Below are 20,911 nucleotides of genomic sequence, written 5' to 3'. Positions count from 1 at the left end.
AATTATATTAGGCAAGGGCATCTTTTTTAGTCAAATAGTGAAATATATTCTTTCTGTCCTTATTTCTAACAAATAAAACTTCATAAATGAAACATTTATTGTGAAGTGTTTTTAACTAAAACTTTGTGTTCTCATGGAGATCTTTTCTTCACCTAAATCTCTCATGATTCCTATCCATTAAAAATATTTCCTGAATGAATTAATACACTGCCTTGTACCGTTATTTGTGTTCATGTCTCCTATCCTCTGCTGGCTTGCAAACTACTTGAAAAAAGACATCATAGTGTATAGAGTAAGAGCAAAGACTATGGAGCCAGACCACTGAGGTTAAAATCAGATTTTCCACTTACTAGCTCTGTGACCTTGCTCAAGTTCCTTAACTACACTGTGCTTCTTCATCTATATAGATGCTCAAGTTCCTTAACTACACTGTGCTTCTTCATCTATATAGTGCTAATGATAGTAATAACCTCCCTTTAGGGTTATTATAATGTTAAAATAAGTTAATGTACATAAAGGGTTTAGAATAGTTTTTGACCTATAGCGAAAGTTAAAGTGTTTGCTATTAGTAACATTCATTTTTAAATTACCACTAAGCAGATGGTTTTCACATAATGTATCATTAATATATAATTTTTGTAATGAAGGATACAATCCTTCAGACTTGTCCTTTACCTTGTTTGTTGCATGATTAATTAAATACTGGTTTTTGAAACCAAGGAAATGCTGGAGTAGAGGTGAGAGATAAAGTGCCTGCACCTATGGAGGAATTGGTATTTATTACCGGTCCTTCCCTTTCTCCATTGCATTTGTGCTATTTCACAATTCAGTCTTCCCTCAAAAAGACTTACATATCTGTTTTCCAATTTATATATGCTTTTATCCAAGAGATAGGCATCCCTCTCTGACTTACTAAACACTGTGTATAAAGCATCAGATTGCACTAAACTAAGGAAGCTAAAATATATGTGAAAAGCCAATCTGTGTCCATTAAAATGCAGAAGGCATCTATGATAAAATAATTATTTATCACAGTGATTCTCAAACCGACTGATCATCAGAATCACCTTGGGATCTTTCAAAAACTAAATATAACAAAACAGTTCTTTTCTTAGACCCCTGAGTCCATACTCTGGGGGAGGAGGGGAAGAGAGAAGAGATTTGTATTTTGAAAAGTTCCCCAGGTCTCCATAGAAAATTATGTGAACAGTCAATTTTGGAAACAGATGACTTATGTTACCACTGGAGATTTGTACACGTGATAACCAAGAGGCATTAATGGTTCTCAAGCATCTGTTAAAGGGGGGATAATTATACTTACGAATATCTAATGTCTGTTAGATTTTGCTACTCCCTTACCCTTTTCAGGAAGAAGCACAGAAAAGAATAAGATGCGGTCTTTTTTCTTTTCTTTAATTAAAAAAATCTTCCTTTAATATATATTGATTTCCCACATTTATAAACTATTTCTCATCCTAAATTCTTCAGTGAACACTGAGAAGACAACATAGGAACTTCTTTTTCTTTCTTCTCTCCTTTCTTCATTTCTGTTTCTTTCCTTTTCTTTTATCTTTCCTTTCCTTTCTTCTTCCCTCTAGCTGGATGGTTTATAACACTTTAGAAAATTTTCCTGACTGGAAGAGGGCCAATCTGAATGAACTCTTGTCTGTCTTGGGCGTGGAAGGAAAGAAGATTCTGAGCATGGACCCTGACTTCCAGGAAGACTGTGGCTCCCGTCTTCTCCTAAGTGCCCCACTCATCCCTTAGTGTCCAGACTAGAGTGGGGTAGGGGAGTAGAAAATAGAGGAGACAAGAAGATTGTGGAAAACTGAAGCAAACCTGTAATTTATCTCTTCTTTAAATCTACATTAAGTGTAAATATTCCTTAACCTTAAGGTGCACTACTGTATGGACAGTTCCTGTGAAAACATTTCTTGCATTAAATATTTTATGGTGAAAATGTAATGAAATCAACAAAATAATTTAGTGGGTCTGTAGGTCGACAGATATTTAAAATATTTCATTATTTTCATTTTTATATGTACTATAATGGAATTTGACTTATATTAGAATGGTTCTTATAATTTTTTTCCTCATTAAATACTTCTTTAAAAATAGTTTTTGTCCTGAAGTATGCCAATTTTGAAGAATAGAATCGACACAGATCTTTAAGCTACTTGGTTTTGGGTTTTGTTTTGCCATTTTTAAGGGAAAAAAGAAATATACTAATTTGAGAGTGCATTCTGAATTATGCCATTAACCTATAAATAATTTTCATTGTCATCCCACCATGTTTAAGAGTGTCCAAAATATTTTGAGATGGGAAGGAATTTAACTTTGGTATCTAAATATTTATCTTTTGATAATTCCTACAAATTTCCATAGCAGTAGTGAAAGGAAAGAGAATGAATATTGGATATCATTTCCTTGACTTAAACGTTTTTAACGAATACTACTTGAATTGGTTTCATATGCTGAAGTGTATATATGAAAAAATGTGATTATTCTTTTCTAACTGAATAAAAATACATTTAACAATTACTTAAAGCAGAATTAATCAAGGGCAGCAACTGTTTAAGAGAAAAGTGTTTCCTGCTAATTCAAACTTGCATCTTATCTGGGGAAAAGAAATATATTTTTGTATTTTACTTCCACAGTCTCACATTAATCTCTGTTGTTCTTATGACAGTCTCCTATATTGATATGATCCCTACAGGGGTTTGTGCCTTTCGTATCTCTTATTACTCCATTGTATCTTAAATCCCATTTTATGCAGCATTTTTCCACTTAAAGCCATCAGAAGTAGGCATTGGCTATTCCCAGAATGGTAGAAAAGTTATTACTACTGAACACAGGAATAATTTGATTATGTAGAAGAGTCAGTCTATTATAATTGCTGTAAAGAAGCCATTTAACTTTGTGCCTTGTTTAGTCCTTTTTTTTCTGTAGATAAGAAGATCAACTTCGATGAAATTATAGATTCTTTATTTGAACTGTGATAGCCAACCATAAAATGAAGATGAGGTAGAAGATAAATCTAAATCATTTGGTTTTAATGACAAAGTATTTACACATTGTTGAGAATTAAATAGGTAGGTAGTTATGCTTGTATTTGCCTTCAAGATCTTTGACTCTCTGATGAAAGTAGGAAGCTTTAGGGATAGATTGTATAAAACATCAATCTGACTTCAAGATTCAGTTCCATTTTGTTAATTTGCTGTTTTAAATCCTAAGTATCTAGAGCTATGGCTTTGTGATTCACCACACATATCTTTGTAAGTTGCGTTCCAGAGATTGGGAGAGAAAAATAATAGTAGTTGTCTTTTCTTTTCTTTTCTTTTCTTTTTTTTTTTTTTTTTTTTTTGGTGGTACGCGGGCCTGTCACTGCTGTGGCCTCTCCCGTTGCGGAGCACAGGCTCCGGACGTGCAGGCTCAGCAGCCATGGCTCACGGGCCCAGCCGCTCCACAGCATGTGGGATCCTCCCAGACCGGGGCACGAACGCGTGTCCCCTGCATCGACAGGCGGACTCTCAACCACTGCGCCACCAGGGAAGCCCTGTCTTTTCTTTTAGTGTCTTTTTATTTCTCACAACATTCCAAACATTGGTTTATTTTAGGAGACCCAAGAGTTTATCTTTTAAAAAAAATTGATAAGAATTATTTTATCTCTCAAAAAAAGTCTTTATGGATTGTATGGTAGTAGTATCACCTGGTAAATAAGAATTAAAATACTTTATTTCGTGCCAGAGTATCTAAATATCTTTGTCTAGTTTGAAATATGTAACTGAATATATATAATCCCTATTTTTAGCAGCCAAGAGACATTTAAGTTTCACAAATCATACTCGTGAGCCCTTATAATTTTTTACTAACCAAATTTGTAGTTCAGATGATAATCCTTGATGTTTGTACTAACGGAAGACTGTAGTGGTTCAGAGTAATCCAAAATGTCAACTAATAAGAATGGATAATTGATCTAGAGATTTATTTGGGTATTTACATTTGAAAATATTTTTATCTTATATTTTGAAAAGAATAAAATATAAGAGGCTTTATGCCTCTTCCAATTAATAAGTTAGCCTTGGAACTTCAAATTTCAATAAGGAATCTCTAAGGAATATTTTCATTTCCTCAAAGTTTCTGTTTTATAAAGGGTTAAGACCTTTTAATTCTATGCCTTTTACATTTTGCGGGATTTTAAAGATCTGACAACTATGTTTCCCTTCAGTAATGGAAAGGATAAGTTATTGATAGCAAAACAAATTGTGGGTTCCTTTTGGGGATTTCACTGGTCTTATTGGTAGGGAAAAGCCTGGTTACCCTGTAGATTTTATATTCTCCATCAGAGTACTCATCATTTTTAAAAACCAGTTTTCAGTCATTCTGTAATGAAGCAGAGTGAAGAAAACCACTTAATTTTGACCAGTGTGTGTTGTTCTATATATTTAGTGTGTGCTTTTACTTATTTCTCTTTTTCCTTTTCACTTTATCCTTTCCAAATCATTATTTTAGGGATATGGAGAAAAAGATCACTGTTCAAGGTTAATAACTTGGAAGTTTTGGGGTTTTGGTTTTTTTGTTAGTCTTTGTGTAAATGTCATTAACTTTCAACGTACTCATTTAATACAACTAATGTGGGGGAAAGATTTTGTTTTGTTGATAATATTAGTAAATTGTTGGAAGGTGTATTTTTTCTATTGGATGAGGTTTATCAAAAACATAAGTTACTTTTGAGCTTTTTACGCCCTGTTTTTTAGATGTAAGGGTTTTCATCAACCTAAGTTAAGAGTGAAACTATTGGCTCGGAATAGATGCGAATAAACCTTTAGGAAGAGATTCTCTCATAGTTTAGGTGCCATGTTTCTTACTAATTGATAAGTGGCAATTACTTTTTAAAATAAGCATGAGGTTTTTTTTGTTCTTTGCATGAACAATTTGCGTTTGAATTACTGTGCAGTTTTCTGGGTTTTTTTGGGTTTTTATTTCCGGTACGCGGGCCTCTCACTGTTGTGGCCTCTCCCGTTGCGGAGCACAGGCTCCGGACGCGCAGGCTCAGCGGCCATGGCTCACGGGCCCAGGTGCTCCGTGGCATGTGGGATCTTCCCGGACCGGGGCACGAACCCGTGTCACCTGCATCGGCAGGTGGACTCTTAACCACTGCGCCACCAGGGAAGCCCCTGTGCAGTTTTCTTTTATTATTCTTGTTAAAATATACAAGTTATATATCAGTAGAGTCAAAAAAACTACAAGCTTCCTTCTCAGCCTGTTGTAATGTATAAAGTAATGTCTGACAAAGCAGAAACATTTTCAGCACTTGGACCCTCCAAATCCAGTTATATCTTATTCAAGAAACCTAATGACCTTTCTTAGCCCTTAACATCTTTGCTTCACAGTGTTATGTATTTCTCCACTAATCAAAACTTTTACAAAATAGAGAATAGGGAAACGACCTGTAATTCTACCACCTGAACAGAACTGCAGTTAACGTTTTGATGTTGTCCTTTCAGTTTTCAGCCTACAATTTTAATTTTACAGTATGTACAGGTATATTTTGTATCTAGCTTTTTACATCTAACTACATCTAAGCATTTTCTCACCTTGCATCATAATATTAGTAGAAAGCATTTATATATACTATCAATTACTATTTGTCTGTTATTATTAAACACTTAGACTACCTCTGATTTTTTTCTCAATTCTAAGTTTGTGCTGTTTTCAGACATATTGTTTTTCCGCTTTTATCTGGTAATATTATATTTGTAATATAAAATCCCATAAGTGGAGGGAAAAAACTGGAACAAAGTGTTCAGATATTTTTTTAGCTTTTAATATCTATTATTATTTTGATTTCCAAAAAAGGCCAATTTTTAAACTGCAATTTCCTTTAACTGTGCTAACACTGGTTTTTAGGGAGGGGAGATGATGGTAGGAAAAAGAGAGATGATTCATGTGTATATGTTTATATTTTCATGTAGCTCAGTCTTTGAGATCTGATCTCTAGGTATAAACCTTGGTTTTGTCACTAGTTATGATACCTTAGGAAAATTCCTTACCGTCTCTGAGTCTACCTCTTCATTTTTGCAGTGGGTTAATATGAATATTTAAAGTGTTGTTAGGAAACAAATGAGATCATGCACATGGAACATTTGCATATAGTAAATAAATGGTAGCTACTGTGAGTAATAAATCAATGTGTAAAATTTGGGAAATTAACATTTAGGTATCTATCCTGTTTCAGTATCTTGCTTATTACTATTTGCATAAGTTATCCAAATCTATTCCAGGTATTTCTAGACAGAGGGAACAGCATGTGCAAAAGCTTGAGAATATGGAAGAGTGCAGTGTGTTTGGAGACTGCTAGTACTTAACGACATAAGTGGAATGAAGTGAGAAATGGTAGATTAGGAGGAGTGATTTTTAAGGGTCATTCTAGACTCTGTTAAGAACCTTGAATCTTATCTGTGCAATTGTAAAGGACTGTAGAAGAGTGACTGACTTCAATTTTTTTATTTGTAGTTTTAGTTTAGTTAAAAAAATACCCACAAAGGTAGTGCTAGCAGAAGTGCATACCGTAGGCTAGAATAGAACGGCACTGCTGACAGGGTTTTCCTTTCGGTTCAAGAATTTGGAAGATAGGTTTGAGCTTAAATTGGCAAGATCTACTGTTTCATTAAAGGGATGATGCCTCTAGGTTTATAGCAATTAATTAGCTTTTTTCATTTTAGGTAAGTCACTTAACATGTTTGAATTTCATTTCCCTGTTTAATTTGAAGGAGTTGTATACTAGATTTCTGTTTCCCAGTGGCCATTTGTAAGACCAAATATGCTTATAGTAAGATCATATTGTTTATATGTAAGTCAACCAACAAATCAAACTTTGTTTTATGTCATGTGTAGCAAACTGTCTGAGAAACTCTTTGGTTTGCATTATTTCTCTCTTGATTCAGCTCTTAAACTCACAAATGAAATAACTGCTTCCAATTCCAGGGTGTCCTTTAACCCCAAGGAAAGAAATCCTCTGACAGTTGGACATAACTCACATCAGAATAGAAACTTTCTTGATGTTGAGAAGATGGGGCAAAAAGTTTACTAAAGGCAGTTTTCAAAGAAAAAATGAATTTTGACTATTTTTAGAAATTCTTATTGAGTGAATTGCAACACCTTCCAAGGACTATAGCTCTTACATATGAATATTTTACAAATAACAGTGGAAAGAAAAATAAATATGTCATTAAAAAAAACCTCTCTGAAATGTTTTGAACATCGTTTGTTCCCATGTTCTTTACTAATTAACTCTTAATGTGATATTTCTGTTACTGTAATTACTGCATTATTTTTTGCATTAATTGGCAAAAAATATCAGTGAATGTTCTGATAGACTCTTACTGCCACAGATTAATAGAAAGTGTTATATTTTAGTTTATATTGCACCTTAATAACCTCTGCTTCTGTCATGTTCCTCTAATGAAGAGTTTCTGTTCTAATCACTTAGTATCTTAAAGGATTATTATGAAATGGAAAAATCATAGATTGATGTTGTTTTCCTTTCTAACGTTGCTCTGAAGTTTTGATTGTACAACTTAACCTATGTGTAAAATGAAAGCACAGATGCAGAAGTGTTCACGTTTTGTACATATAACTAATAGTCTTTAAATATTTTCATGAGTTAGCACCCTTCTCACTGCTCTGTTAATATTGAAATACTAAAAGGGATAGAATGAGTGGTAATTCTGATACTTCAGACTAGTGCTGAGTTAGTTGATACAATTGACTAGTTTTCCAGGACTGAGCTTTTTTCTTAAAGCTCCTTATTAAATCAAATGTGTATATCAGATTAGCAGTTACCACATTTGATTACTGTTTATGGTCCTTTGGGGCTTTTCAGTTCCTCTAGTACAAAACTCTTAACTTTGGATTCATGGAACCCACCCCACAAGGATCTTCAGGTCCCACTAAAAGCATGTGAAAAGCTAAAAGAATATGAAAAACTGACTTTGAATTCATGGAACCCACCCCACAAGGATCTTCAGGTCCCACTAAAAGCGTATGAAAAAGTTTGTCATGTCCATGTAATTATTTTTCTAAAAAGAGAGTTTATTCCTTTTATTGGGTTCCAAAAAGGGATCAAAACATTAGTAATTAAACATCAGTGCTGAGCTTCCCTGGTGCGCAGTGGTTGAGAGTCTGCCTGCCGATGCAGGGGACACAGGTTCGTGCCCCGGTCCGGGAAGATCCCACATGCCGTGGAGCGGCTGGGCCCGTGAGCCATGGCCGCTGAGCCTGCGCGTCCGGAGCCTGTGCTCCGGAACAGGAGAGGCCACAACAGTGAGAGGCCCGCGTATCGCAAAAAAAAAAAAAAAAAAAAACAGTGCTGAAAAAATGTAGTCTGGCAAGTTGTCTTGATAGGGCTGTGAATTAAATTGTACTAGCAATACCAGTTATTAAAAATTATAAATATTTTTTCTGCCCTCACTTTGAAGTTTACATTATTTTTTTAAAAAGTTGTATTGAAATATAGTTGATTTGCAGTGTTTCAGGTATATAGCAAAGTGATTGTTACACATATATATGTATATGTGTGTGTGTATATACATATATATATATATGTATTCCTTTTCAGATTCTTTTCCATTATAGATTATTACAAGATATTGACTATAGTTCCCTGTACTATGCAGTAGGTTCTTGTTGTTTATCTATTTTATATATACTAGTTTGTAGTGTGTCTCTGTTAAATTCAAATTCCCAATTTACCCTCCCCTCCCTTCCCATTTGGTAACCACAGATTTGTTCTCTGTGAGTCTATTTATGTTTTGTGAATGTTTATCTGTATTGATCTCGAAGAGACAGCAGCAAGTGGTCTTGAAGCAGGGTCTTAGTTCCCTGCCCAGAAATTGTACCTGGGTAGCCTGGCTGAAAAAACCAGGAATCCTAGCCGCTAGATCACCAGGGGCTAGAGGCTGGAAGCAAAGTTCCCCCGGCTCTTGCCCATTTGAAAACTGAATTCCTCAAAGAGGCAAAAACTGCAAAAACAGGTACAAAGTTTATTATTAGAGATACAGCATAACATGCGGGAGAGCACACAGAGAAACAGTTTATTTATTTAAGATAGAAGCAAGGCAGAAATACACACCCAGAGAGAAAGGGTGTGGGTGTCCTCCCTAATGAGGAGCGCAGTAAAGAGGGGGTTAAATCATTTATATAGGGCAGTTCTTCCAGGTCTTTGTTTACCTTTGGCCAGTTATCTTGTTTCTTTTTTCACACCTGACCTGCCCTAGAAATCTCTCCAACATGCATGCACATCTTTTTGCCAAGATGGATTTCAGTGCAGAGGCCTGTGGGAGATTTGACAACATTTATTATGGGGTCGTGCCCCTCCCTTTTTGACCCCTGAGGAGCTTTTCTGTGCGTGTGCAGTTGGGGAGGTAATAGATGTGGTCGTCTTATCTCTTTACTCTAGCAGAGCTCAGCTCGGGGCCTAACTTTGTCTTTGGAGTGTCAGGGAAAACAAAGCTCCAATTTACTCCGCTCGACAAACTCCAGCTGTCCAGCCCAGGGCCCCATCTACCTCCTATCTCAGTATCATTTTTTTAGATTCCACATATAAGTGATATCATATGATATTTGTCTTTCCCTGACTTAATTCACTTAGTATGAAGTTTACATTAATTTTTATATATCTTGACAGACTTAAACAAAGAAAAAGTCACAGAATAATTGTATAGAAGCTCTTTATTTTAATTCTTTTATTCTTTTCCTCTACCTCTTCCAATCTAGATTTGTGTTATCTATTATTTTATGAGAGAGAGAGAAACCTTATCACTTTGCCTCTGTTTATTTGTTTCCTCATCTTGTATAAAAGTAGGTAACACCAGATTTATTGCCTGTTGTAAAACTCAAATGAGCTTTTTGGCTGTGAACAAACATTTTAACTCACATGACATTACGTTTATGCACGGTACATAATGTTACGTATAGAACAGAAGAGTTCTAATACATAGTTAAAAAGTAACTCCATAAAAATTGCTAATAATCTGCATAATCTCACAAATAAAAAGCAAGAGCAGGTAAATAAGACCATAAAAATATCTTTTTTTCCCATCTAAGATATTAAATGTGTTTGTGAAAATAAGTTTCAACCTCTATTAGCTATCTTTAAAGGTATATTTTATAGGGTTATGCCAAGGGTTATCAATATAACTTTGAAAAAATATAAAGCATGTTTTAACAGGAGCTTTGTAGGAAGAATCGTTTATAGTGAAATATCTGAATTTGAAATAAAAGGACTGAATCTATCATTTGTGTCCTGTCTTACAGTCTGTTGATTCAGTATGCCTGGTGATAGATTCTGTGAGTGTTTATAGGGTATATAAAAAAAAGAATGTGAAATGAAATGCTTGTGTTATTATATAGGTAAAAAATAACAAAACAGGATGTTGAGCTATTTATATATATTGGCTTTTTTATATACTCGCTGTTTTTGTAAATGGAAAATCATTTATTGTTCTGTGCATAATTGCCTTGCTAACTGCTTTGCATTATCATGTGAGTTTTTTGATGTAATAATCTTGAAACAAAAGATCCTTCCTTGGGAAACTTAGTAGGTCAATGGTTAAGAAAATACAGTAACTGTACATTTTGCATGACTAGTTAACACACATATTTTTCAGTAAGATTCTTTTTTCTGTTTAAGTACATAAAGTTCCATTTTCGTTCCTCTCAAAACAAGTAGGACATGGTAGAGACATAGTAGATGTGCACCAGGGTGGTTTTGGAGAGGGTCGCTAGTCCCTTCCTCCAGCCAACACCACATGAGGTTTCTCAGGATTCTCTCCAGCCTTCCCTGGTGGGGTTCATGGAGGAAAAGTTTGAAGAGTATTCTACGACCTGCGCCCCCGCCCCATGCACACACACTGTTTACAGCAGCAGGGGCCTCACGTGCTCATGCTAGCTACCCTGTAGCATTTTTAAACATTAATCTCCCTACTGGCTTATCCAACTATTTCTGTGCCAGGTAAGCAAATACTCTGGTATTGTCTCTCCCTGCAGCTGCCAGTTTCTTCTCATTTTCGCTTATTGTGACTGTGACGCAGTTCTCTAGTAGTTTCAAGAAATGTCATTAATTTGAGGTTGTCTAGCTCTTGTTGTAAGCACAGGAGCAGTACTCTTTCCAGGTTTCTCCATCTCTAAGCTCAGCTTTCTAGTTTTTAAGACTCGAATTACGTCTACAGATATAAATAAATATAAGGAGTTTTTAATAATCAGTTATCATAGACTTCTGTTCTTGCTCTTTAAACTTGTGTATTGTCAGCGTATTTCAAAACTGTGTTATTGTCAGCATATTTCAGAACTACGTTAAGAGTAAATAGATGTTTTATTTCTTGTAACATTTTAGAGATGATTACTTTTTCAAAATATGATTTACCGTATATATCCATCCATAACCACCACCCCCCCATATCACATGTAATCATTCAATCTAGTGACAAAAGTAATCTCAATTACAAAAGGCAATCCAGTATCTGAATTGGTAGTGGCAATGGAATCATCTATTTGAAATTAGTTTTCTAATGAAAGTCTCAATATACATTTAGCCAGAGGCAAGAATTTTAAAAGTGTGAGGAAAATATTTAGGCTATCCAGAAATTGTGATGTGATCTGATCTTAACCATTAGGAACTTTTGGATTATTTAATCTCAAATATTGGGTGTTTCTATAAAAATTTGCCAGATTTATTTTATGCAGCTGACAGGTGTGAAGACACACATTCATGCCAATTTGGCATTCTACTTATGAATTGCTGTAGAAATTCCAATAATATAGGCTATTGCTATGATTTACTATCACAGGAAATGTTGGATTGATTTTTTTTAATTTTATTAAGCACAGTCCTATTCTTTGGCATTTTATAAATTCAAAATCAAATTTATTCAAGTACAAAGTTTTAACCATTAAAAACTGGAATCTTAAGTTTTGGTATGTGATCTAAGCACAAATGCGATCCCATTTTCTTTTTAACATATCTTGAATCCATCATCCATTTCTACCCCTGCTACTCTGACACCACTAATTCAGGCTTTCATCATTCCCTGCAGTTACTTCTGAGTAGTCCCAGGCTCATTTACCCTGCGCTGCTTAAACTCCTTCAGTGGAGTCCCAGTGCTTACAGAATAAAATCTAAGCTTCTTGATGTGACATCTAACAACACCCTCCTTCATCAGCCCGCCACCTACCTCTCCAGTATGGTCACCTACCACTTGCATAGGCATTATTTTATACCTCAGCAACACTGAACTGCTTAAAGATCCTCAAACACCCCTGATGGAGTTTTTGTTTGTTTTTTGAATTTTAACCTTTGTGCCTTTGACTTTGCTGCTCACTGTGCCTAGTTACCCTTTCCTGCACCTCTGTTTGTTACATATTGTAATGTCATTAGACTGAAAGCCCTTTAAGGTACAGTGCTGGGTTTTGTAGCCACAAAAGTAGTGGCGCGTTCTTTGAGCGGATGACTGCCATTTGATTGATCTAGCTGTACCTTTTGCCCATCGTTGAAATGATTTATATCATATTCCTAATGGAGTACCCTTCAAACTTTTTGAACACTTTTGGTGACAGGGAGCTCCTGATTCATAAGGAAGTCCATTGTATTTTTCCTTATCTCTAAATCTTACAGAGTTACCCTATAAAAACAGCTCTTATCTTTTTTTACCCATCACTTCATAAACAGTAAATATCTTTAAATGTGTAATGTTCAAGAACTTGTGGCTCTGCATACAGTAAAGGTCAACATTTTTTGAATAATTTTCATTATTCAAAAAACTCTTTACCTCAGATTTACTTGAACCCTTTGGGGGTATAATGTCACTTGAAAAAGTAGGCAAAGAGTTCAAAACTGTATTCTGTGAAGTTGTGCTGATTTCCTGTACTTTACACTTTCATGGACTAGTTTAAAATATGGGAATAGGAGACTGAAAGGAAAGAGAAGAATAAGACAATTACTAGTGTATGTAAACTACACTAGTATAGGTAACAACCCAATATTGTTTCCCATTCCATTTTATTTCTTTTAAATTCTCATAGATTTCCATTTGGGAAGTTAACTTTACTTCTCAATTTCTGTGAGCCACTTGTGTAATTCAAATGCCAGTACTGAATATAATATCTTTTAACCAAATAAATTTATATAGGTTTGTAAAAGTATTACGAATAACCTTTACATGTATAATCATTCTCGTTGAACTCAAAAGCTTTCATAGGTTAAGAAGTCTTGTCCTATTTATCTTGGTATTATGTTGGCCTTGCATGGGATCTGGTAAATAGGCACTCAGTAAATTAAAACAAACAAACAGACAAACAAGTAAATCTTTTCTCTCTACTTCCCTCTCACCAGCCCCCTGACCAAAAGTAGAAAGATGCAGATTTCTCCTTTCTTTGAGTTCAGCATTTATAGAGAGTTTCCATTATCTATACTAGTGTTTTTCAAAGTATGGTCTACTGATCATCTACTTCAGAATTACTAATTACCTGAGTTATGTATTAAAAATGCAAATTTCTAAACCCCAAACTTACTAAGCCAGAGTTTGAGGGAGAGACCCAGGAAGCTCCATTTTTTGTTGTTGTTTTTTTTTATGGGATGCATAATTCTCTTTCATTTTATTAAAAAGCCTAGAATTACATGAAAGAAGCAGATTTCCATTCCCTACATAATCAGCCTTGTGGAAATTTATAGAGATCCAATAGTGTTTTCATCTGGGAAGGGGGAAAAAAAGTGTTTTTAAAGTGTTTCTAACAGTGACCACCACAGACCTGTTCTTCATTTCACAGGAGTAATTAGGTACTATCTCAAACCCTTCCAAGAGCCACATAAGGAGCCTTTCCAAGGTTCCTTTGGAAGTTGATCACTTTGGAAGCTCTAAAGACCGACTGTAAGGGAAGCATTCGGTAGTAGGCTGGGGTTCTTGTTGATCTCCTCAGTGGCAGAAATAAAGGCTAGAACATTCTTCTGGTGCTTGTGGAAAATCAGGATCTTAAAGCTCATCAGAGCTTTAAGTCAAAGATCTATCTCCCAAAAGGCCGCACATCCTTACGTTTAATCAGCCTAATTTGACCAAATGTTTATCAATGTATGATAAAGGATACAACTCAGGAACAGCCAAGTGGAAAAGATGCATAGGGAAAGGTATTGGTGGGGGTATAAGGCATGGGGCTTCTGTGCCCTCTCTGCGCAAGCCATCTTCTCATCACTTCCATGCATCTCCAAGCCAGAAGCTCCAGAACCTCCATTTTTAACACACTACTCATGGAATTCATGTGTAGTAAAGTGCTGTAAGATATCAGTTTTTGAGTTTTTTCCCCCTTATTGTATTTGCTTTGTAAATATTTGTTGAATTTAACAAATTAGATTTTATCAACCTATCTTTTTTTCTAATTATTCATCAAACAACAATACTTTTTTTCAAATATCTCCTATATTTGTCTCTTTTCATTCACTTATGCACTTCGTCTCCCCATTCCTGTTTCTTCTTTTACCCCCACTCCCATAGATTACTTCTAATCCCCTTATGTCCTTAATCATTTTTCAGAGGAATTCAGATAGAGTGAAACATTGCTTATTACTATTGCCTTTGATTGATCCAGAAAAGTTTCTTTCAAACTCAATATTTGCATGTAACTCCAACTTGTATATTTGGCCCTCGTTAAAAATTAGTGGAAAATTTGATAAATATATTACGTGAACTTGTCAATTATTTTAACTTTTTCACTTCAGATACCTTTGTCTAGTAAAAAAAAAATTATATTTTGCCCTCATTATTAAATATGATCCTTTAAAAAATCCAATTCCAATTATAGAAAAAAGTATAATAGAAGAACTGATTCAAAGGTTAGCTCAGAATTAAATTTAGTAGTAATTAATTAAGAGGTCAACCTTTAAAATAAGTATAATCTTAGACATGATTTTTAATTGTTACTCCTCTATCTGCTTCTTTAATGATTCCTTTTTCCTTGTGTATTTGATCTTAGGCATCATATCTAAACTGTTGCCTGTGTTCAAGATTTTCAAGAATCTAGAATAATGCTACTTGTCCAACCTTATTTCTGTTTGTTGTTTTTTTTTAAGCACAAAACATCCATTAGAAAAGTTTCTTCACTGTCCCATCCTATTCCTATTTTTACCTTTGAACTTGTGCTCATCGTTGTTCCTTATATGTCTATATTGCCTTGTCCTCTCTCTTCCATTTATCTAAATCCTCTCATCCTGTCCCAACCCAACCCCTACTTTTCTAGTCCTCTCTTAAGCATTTCATTTCCTTGGTTTCTGGTTTCTCACAGGTACTCATGCACTTATAGAATGCCCTGTACCAGCTGTCATTCAAGTGTATTTGGTTCTAAGGTTGTATGTCATTAGTGTTGCCTTAGTTATATTTCTTGCTTCTACTTTGAGAGCAAAAAATGTCAACACTAGCAACTGCCATAAGAAAAGCTACTTCATTTTCTAGGAAAGAGTTACAGTTAAGATAAAATTTAAGTCTTAATCTGGAGAGTCTACATTATGTTTTTAATCAATTTTATAAGATCATAAATCTGGTGATGAAAATAATACAGTAGTACAGTCATACTTGAGAAAACTGCCCTTTAATTGTAAAGAAATTTAGGTTACAACGTCTTAATAAGAAAAACTGCCACTTATTTGTTTGGTGCCTAAAATATGCCAGATCTTTTTTGGTTAGGTACGTTACTGTGTTTTCTTTGAGTCTCATAAAAATTCTATGCAGTACTTAAGATTATCTGTTTTATAGTTGAAGAAATTGAATTTCTAAGAGGGTTGGACAGTACTATGGCAGAACCAAAATGCAGGTCCAGTTCTCCTTGTCTTAAATTAATTGCTGTTTCTACTGCATTACATGGTATTCCTAAAAGAGTACAGAATTCTTGGAACAGCTTTGCCAGAGTACTCTAGAAGAATTTTGCAAATAGCGCCCTTAGAAATGCATAGTTCCATGCTCAGAGGCCCTCCTTTATATTAATCAGCAATAAAGAGTCATTTTTCCCTGTCAGATATGCCATTGCAAGCACCTCGTTCTCAAGCTTTATTCAGGAGCGCTTCCAAGGTCAAGAGGTATTGATACGTGAGGGAAGTTGTCTGGCATTGCAAGGAAAATTAAGTTGATTAGGCTGCTTGGTGAGAAGGGAGAAGACTTAGGAAAGATTTGGAACGAAGGAAGGGTCGTGAAAATGATGTGATATTTTTGTGTATTTCAATCCTCTTTCTCTTGTACATGGTTTTTACAACCTTTTCTTCCTGAATAATGATCATTTTGAGTTTGTATGCTAAGTGTACCTTTTTAATCTTTCTATTCTCTGAATCATGATGTTTTTGGGGGGGTTTTGTTTTTGTTTTTCCTGTAGTTTATTTGAATGCATTAAAGTGTATTTAAAATGAGGATTTGATGCAGACAGGAGGTTGGTATAGAAAAGACTGGATAACAAAAGCCTTCTTAATAATGAAGCACAGCAAAAATGGAACCTGCAGGAACCAACCATGTGGACAAATGAAAAAATGCCTTTTGTCTACAAATTGCAGTGATCCTACATTAACATGGAGGTCTCTGTCTGGCTTAGGACAGCTGACTAAGTCTGATCGTTCCCCTCCATACAGCCTTTAAAACCAACACTCCAAGTACTGCTTTCCTTGCCATTTTGTTTACTATCTCTACTGATTAAGTGTACTACATTATTAACAGACTACCAGGTGTGGTTACTTCTGCATCCATCTTAACTAGTTTTTGAGGTATATTATCGTTTCTAAAAACTAGATATTATTTTTTTTGTTTGATTAAGGAAACTATAACCAGGAAGTAGAATGAACGCAGAAATATTATTTTTCTGAGGGACCACATTGGCTTAATTAATCCAGGGTTATCAGAAAAGGTCAGTCAATATTTTAGATACGAAAGTATTTGAAGTTAGCTTCCATGAATCATTAAGAATTGATTTGTCATTAAGAAAGTGATTTTTCCAAAATACAGTTTATGTAATCTTATAAGTCTATAACCAAATTTCAGGAATGACTGTTTCCGGGGAAAAGCTTGCTACTAAGTATTAACCTAGTACTAAATTTGATATCTTAGTTTTTCATCGTGTGTGTTCCGCAGTAAGTTGTGGGGAAGGGTACAGAAACAGGGGAAGGAGCTGCCGTGGCATTTCTAATGCACTGAGGTGTGATATACAGCACCAGGGTATGTAAGCCATTGCTGGGTTTATTTATAACTAATTGTGTGAGAATCCTTGTTGGTGGTTCTGAAATCCCAAATTTCTTATTCTGACCGGTTATTGCATTAGACCATTGTTGAGTAAGTAGTCTTATTTTTCTAGGCTCTTTAGAAGTCCTTATTCTACTCTGTTCTTCATTTTAATAAACCATTTCATGATTTTTTACTCACTTATGTTATTTTTGCTCTGCACTTTTATGGCCAAGGGTATACTAAAAACAGGGACAATCAGATATGTAATGGTATAGCTGTATGATTTTTTATGATAGCTTGGTGCCTATGCCTGTTGTTAAATTTGTTTTTTATTGAAGTATAATTGACTTACAGTATTACATTGGTTTCAGGTGTTCAACATAGTGATTTGATATTTTCATACATTACAAAATGATCACCATGATAAGTCTAGTTAACATCTGTCACATACAAAGTTATTATATTATTGATTATATTCCTGTGCTGAATATTACAATCCCATGATTCATTTATTTTATAACTGGAAGTCTGTACCTCTTAGTCTCCCTTACCTGTTTCACTCATCCTCCAACCCCCCTCCACGCTGGCAACCACCAGTTTGTTCTCTGTACTTGTTAATCTGTTTCTGTTTTGTTATGTTTGTTCCTTTATTTTGTTTTTTTACATTTCACATATGAGGGAAATCATACAGTATTTGTCTTTCTCTGACTTATTTTATTTAGCATAATACTCTCTAGATCCGTGTATGTTGTCGCAAATGACAAGATTTCATTCTTTTTTATGGCTGAGTAGTATCCCATTGTGTGTGTGTGTGTGCGTGCGCGCGCATGCCACATCTTTATTCATTCATCTATTGGTGGGCACTTCGGTTGCTTCCATATCTTTGCTATTGTAAATAATGCTGCAGTGAACATGGGGGTGCATATATCTTTTCAAATTAGTGTTTTTGTGTCCTGTAGGAAAATACTTAGAAGTGGAATTGCTGGATCGTATGGTAGTTAAATTGTTAATATTTTTGAGGAACTGTTTTCTATACTGTTTTCCATAGTGGCTAGACCAGTTTACATTCCCATCAATGACGCAGGAGGGTTCCCTTTTCTCCACATCCTTGCCAACAATTATTTGTTCTCTTTTTAATAATAGCTGTTCTGACAGGTGTGAGGTGATATGTCACTGTGGGTTTTATTTGCATTTTCCTGATGACTAGTGATTATATCTTTTTATGTGTCTGTTTGTCATTTTTATGTCGTCTTTGGAAAAATGTAAGTTCAGTTGTACTGCTCATTTTTTAACCAGATTGTTATTTTTCAATGTTGAGTTATTTTAGTTCTTTGTATATTTTGGATATTAACCCATATCAGATATATAATTTGCAAACATCTTCTCCCATTCAAGTAGGCTGCCACTTTGTTTTGTTGCTAGTTTCCTTCACTATGCAAAAGCTTTTTAGTTTGGTATAGTTCCATTTGTTTACTTTTGCTTTTCTTTCCCTCATCTGAGGAGACATATCCAAAAAAATATTGCTAAGACTGAAGTCAAAGAGCATACTGCCTATGTTTTCTTCCACAAGTTTTATGGATTTAGCTCTTACATTTAAGTCTTTAATCCATTTTGAGTGTATGGTGTGAGAAAGGTGTCCAGTTTCATTTTTTTGCACTTAGTTGTCCAGTGTTTTCAACACTGTTTACTGCAGAGGCTTTCTTTTCCCCATTGTATATTCTTCCCTCTTTTGTGATAGAATAAGTTACCATATAAGTGTGGGTTTATTTCTGGGCTCTCTATTCTGTTACATTGATCTATATCTTTTTTTATGCCAGGACCATACTGTTTTAATTAGTGTAACTTTCTACCATAGTTTGAAATCAGGGAGCATGATACCTCTAGCTTTTTTTCTTCGTTCTCAAGACTGCTTTGGAGTCTTTTGTGTTTCCTTACAAATTTTAGAAGTTTTTGTTCTAGTTAAGTGAAAAATGCCATTGCTATTTTGATAGGAATTGCATTGAATCTGTAGATTGCCTTGGGTTAGTATGGCCATTTTAACAATATTCTTCTAATCCATGAGCATGGTATATTTTTCCATTTGTTTGTGTCATCTTCAGTTTCTTTTATCAGTGTCTTATAGTTTTCCAAATACAGGTTTTTTTGTTTTTTAAACCTCCTTAGTTAGATTTATTCCCAAGTATTTTATTCTTTTTGATGCGATTGTAAATGGAATTGTTTTCTTAATTTCTCGTTCTGATAGGTTTTTTTTTTAACATCTTTATTGGAGTATAATTGCTTTACAATGGTGTGTTAGTTTCTGCTTTATAGCAGAGTGAATCAGCTGTACATATACATATATCACCATATCTCCTGCCTCTTGCATCTCCCTCCCACTCTCCCTATCGCACCTCTCTAGGTGGTCACAAACACTGAGCTGATCTCCCTGTGCTATGCGGCTACTTCAACTAGCTATCTACTTTACATTTGGTAGTATATATATGTCCATGCCACTCTCTCACTTTGTCCCAGCTTACCCTTCCCCCTCCCTGTGTCCTCAAGTCCATTCTATACCTCTGCAACTTTATTCCTGTCCTGCCCCAAGGTTCTTCAGAACCTTTTTTTTTTGTTCAGACTCCATATATATGTGTTAGCATATGGTATATGTTTTTCTCTTTCTGACTTACTTCACTCTGTATGACACACTCTGGGTCCATCCACCTCACTACAAATAACTCAATTTTTTTCCTTTTATGGCTGAGTAATATTCCATTGTATATATGTGCCAAATCTTGCTTATCCATTCATCTGTTGTTGGACACTTAGGTTGCTTCCATGTTCTGGCTATTGTAAATAGTGCTTCAGTGAACATTGTAGAACATGACTCTTTCTAAATTATGGTTTTCTCAAGGTGTATGCCCAGTAGTGGGATTGCTGGGTTGTATGGTAGTTCTATTTGTAGTTTTTTAAGGAACCTTCATACTGTTGTCCATAGTGACTATATCAATTTACATTCCCACCAACAGTGTAAGAGGGTTCCCTTTTCTCCACACCCTCTCCAACATTTATTGTTTGTAGATTTTTTGATGATGGCCATTCTGACTGGTGTGAGGTGATACTTTTTTGTAGTTTTGATTTGCATTTCTCTAATGATTAGTGATATTGAGCATTCTTTCATGTGTTTGTTGGCAATCTGTATATCTTCTTTGGAGAATGTCTATTTAGATCTTCTGCCCATTTTTGGATTGGGTTGTTTGTTTTTTTGATATTGAGTTGCAGGAGCTGCTTGTAAATTTTGGAGATTAATCCTCTGTCAGTTGCTTCATTTGCAAATATTTTCTCCCATTCTGAGGGTTGTCTTTTCATCTTGTTTATGGTTTCCTTTGCTATGCAAAAGCTTTTAAGTTTCATTAGGTCCCATTTGTTTATTTTTGTTTTTATTTTCATTTCTCTAGGAGGTGCATCAAAAAGGATCTTGCTGTGATTTATGTCATAGAGTGTTCTGTGTATATTTTCCTCTAAGAGTTTTATAGTCTCTGGCCTTATATTTAGGTCTTTAATCAATTTTGAGTTTATTTTTGTGTAAGATGTTAGAAGTGTTCTAATTTCATTCTTTTACATGTAGCTGTCCAGTTTTCCCAGCACCACTTATTGAAGAGGCTGTCTTTTCTCCATTGTATATCCTTGTC

General features: G+C 35.0%; 1 protein-coding gene across 3 annotated transcripts in view; it reads left to right on the top strand.

Moving 5' to 3' along the window:
- Window positions 1–20,911, top strand: part of COP1 (COP1 E3 ubiquitin ligase) — a gene marked incomplete at its 3' end in the record, with an annotated part of 273,496 nt that overhangs the window by 218,520 nt on the left and 34,065 nt on the right. The window contains exon 19 of one of the 3 annotated variants that reach the window (XM_082656827.1): window positions 1,599–1,940. The exons of the other annotated variants lie outside the window; for them this stretch is intronic. Within the exon in view, the coding sequence (XP_082512953.1) occupies window positions 1,599–1,613 (15 nt within the window). Of the gene's footprint in view, window positions 1–1,598; window positions 1,941–20,911 lie in introns of those variants that run through there. 3 annotated transcript variants of the gene reach the window in all.

This window comes from Grampus griseus, assembly GCF_964374135.1.
Source record: "Grampus griseus genome assembly, chromosome: 1".
Lineage (NCBI taxonomy): Eukaryota > Metazoa > Chordata > Mammalia > Artiodactyla > Delphinidae > Grampus > Grampus griseus.
Note: the sequence above shows the minus strand (reverse complement) of the source record. Positions and strands in the feature narration are given on the sequence as shown.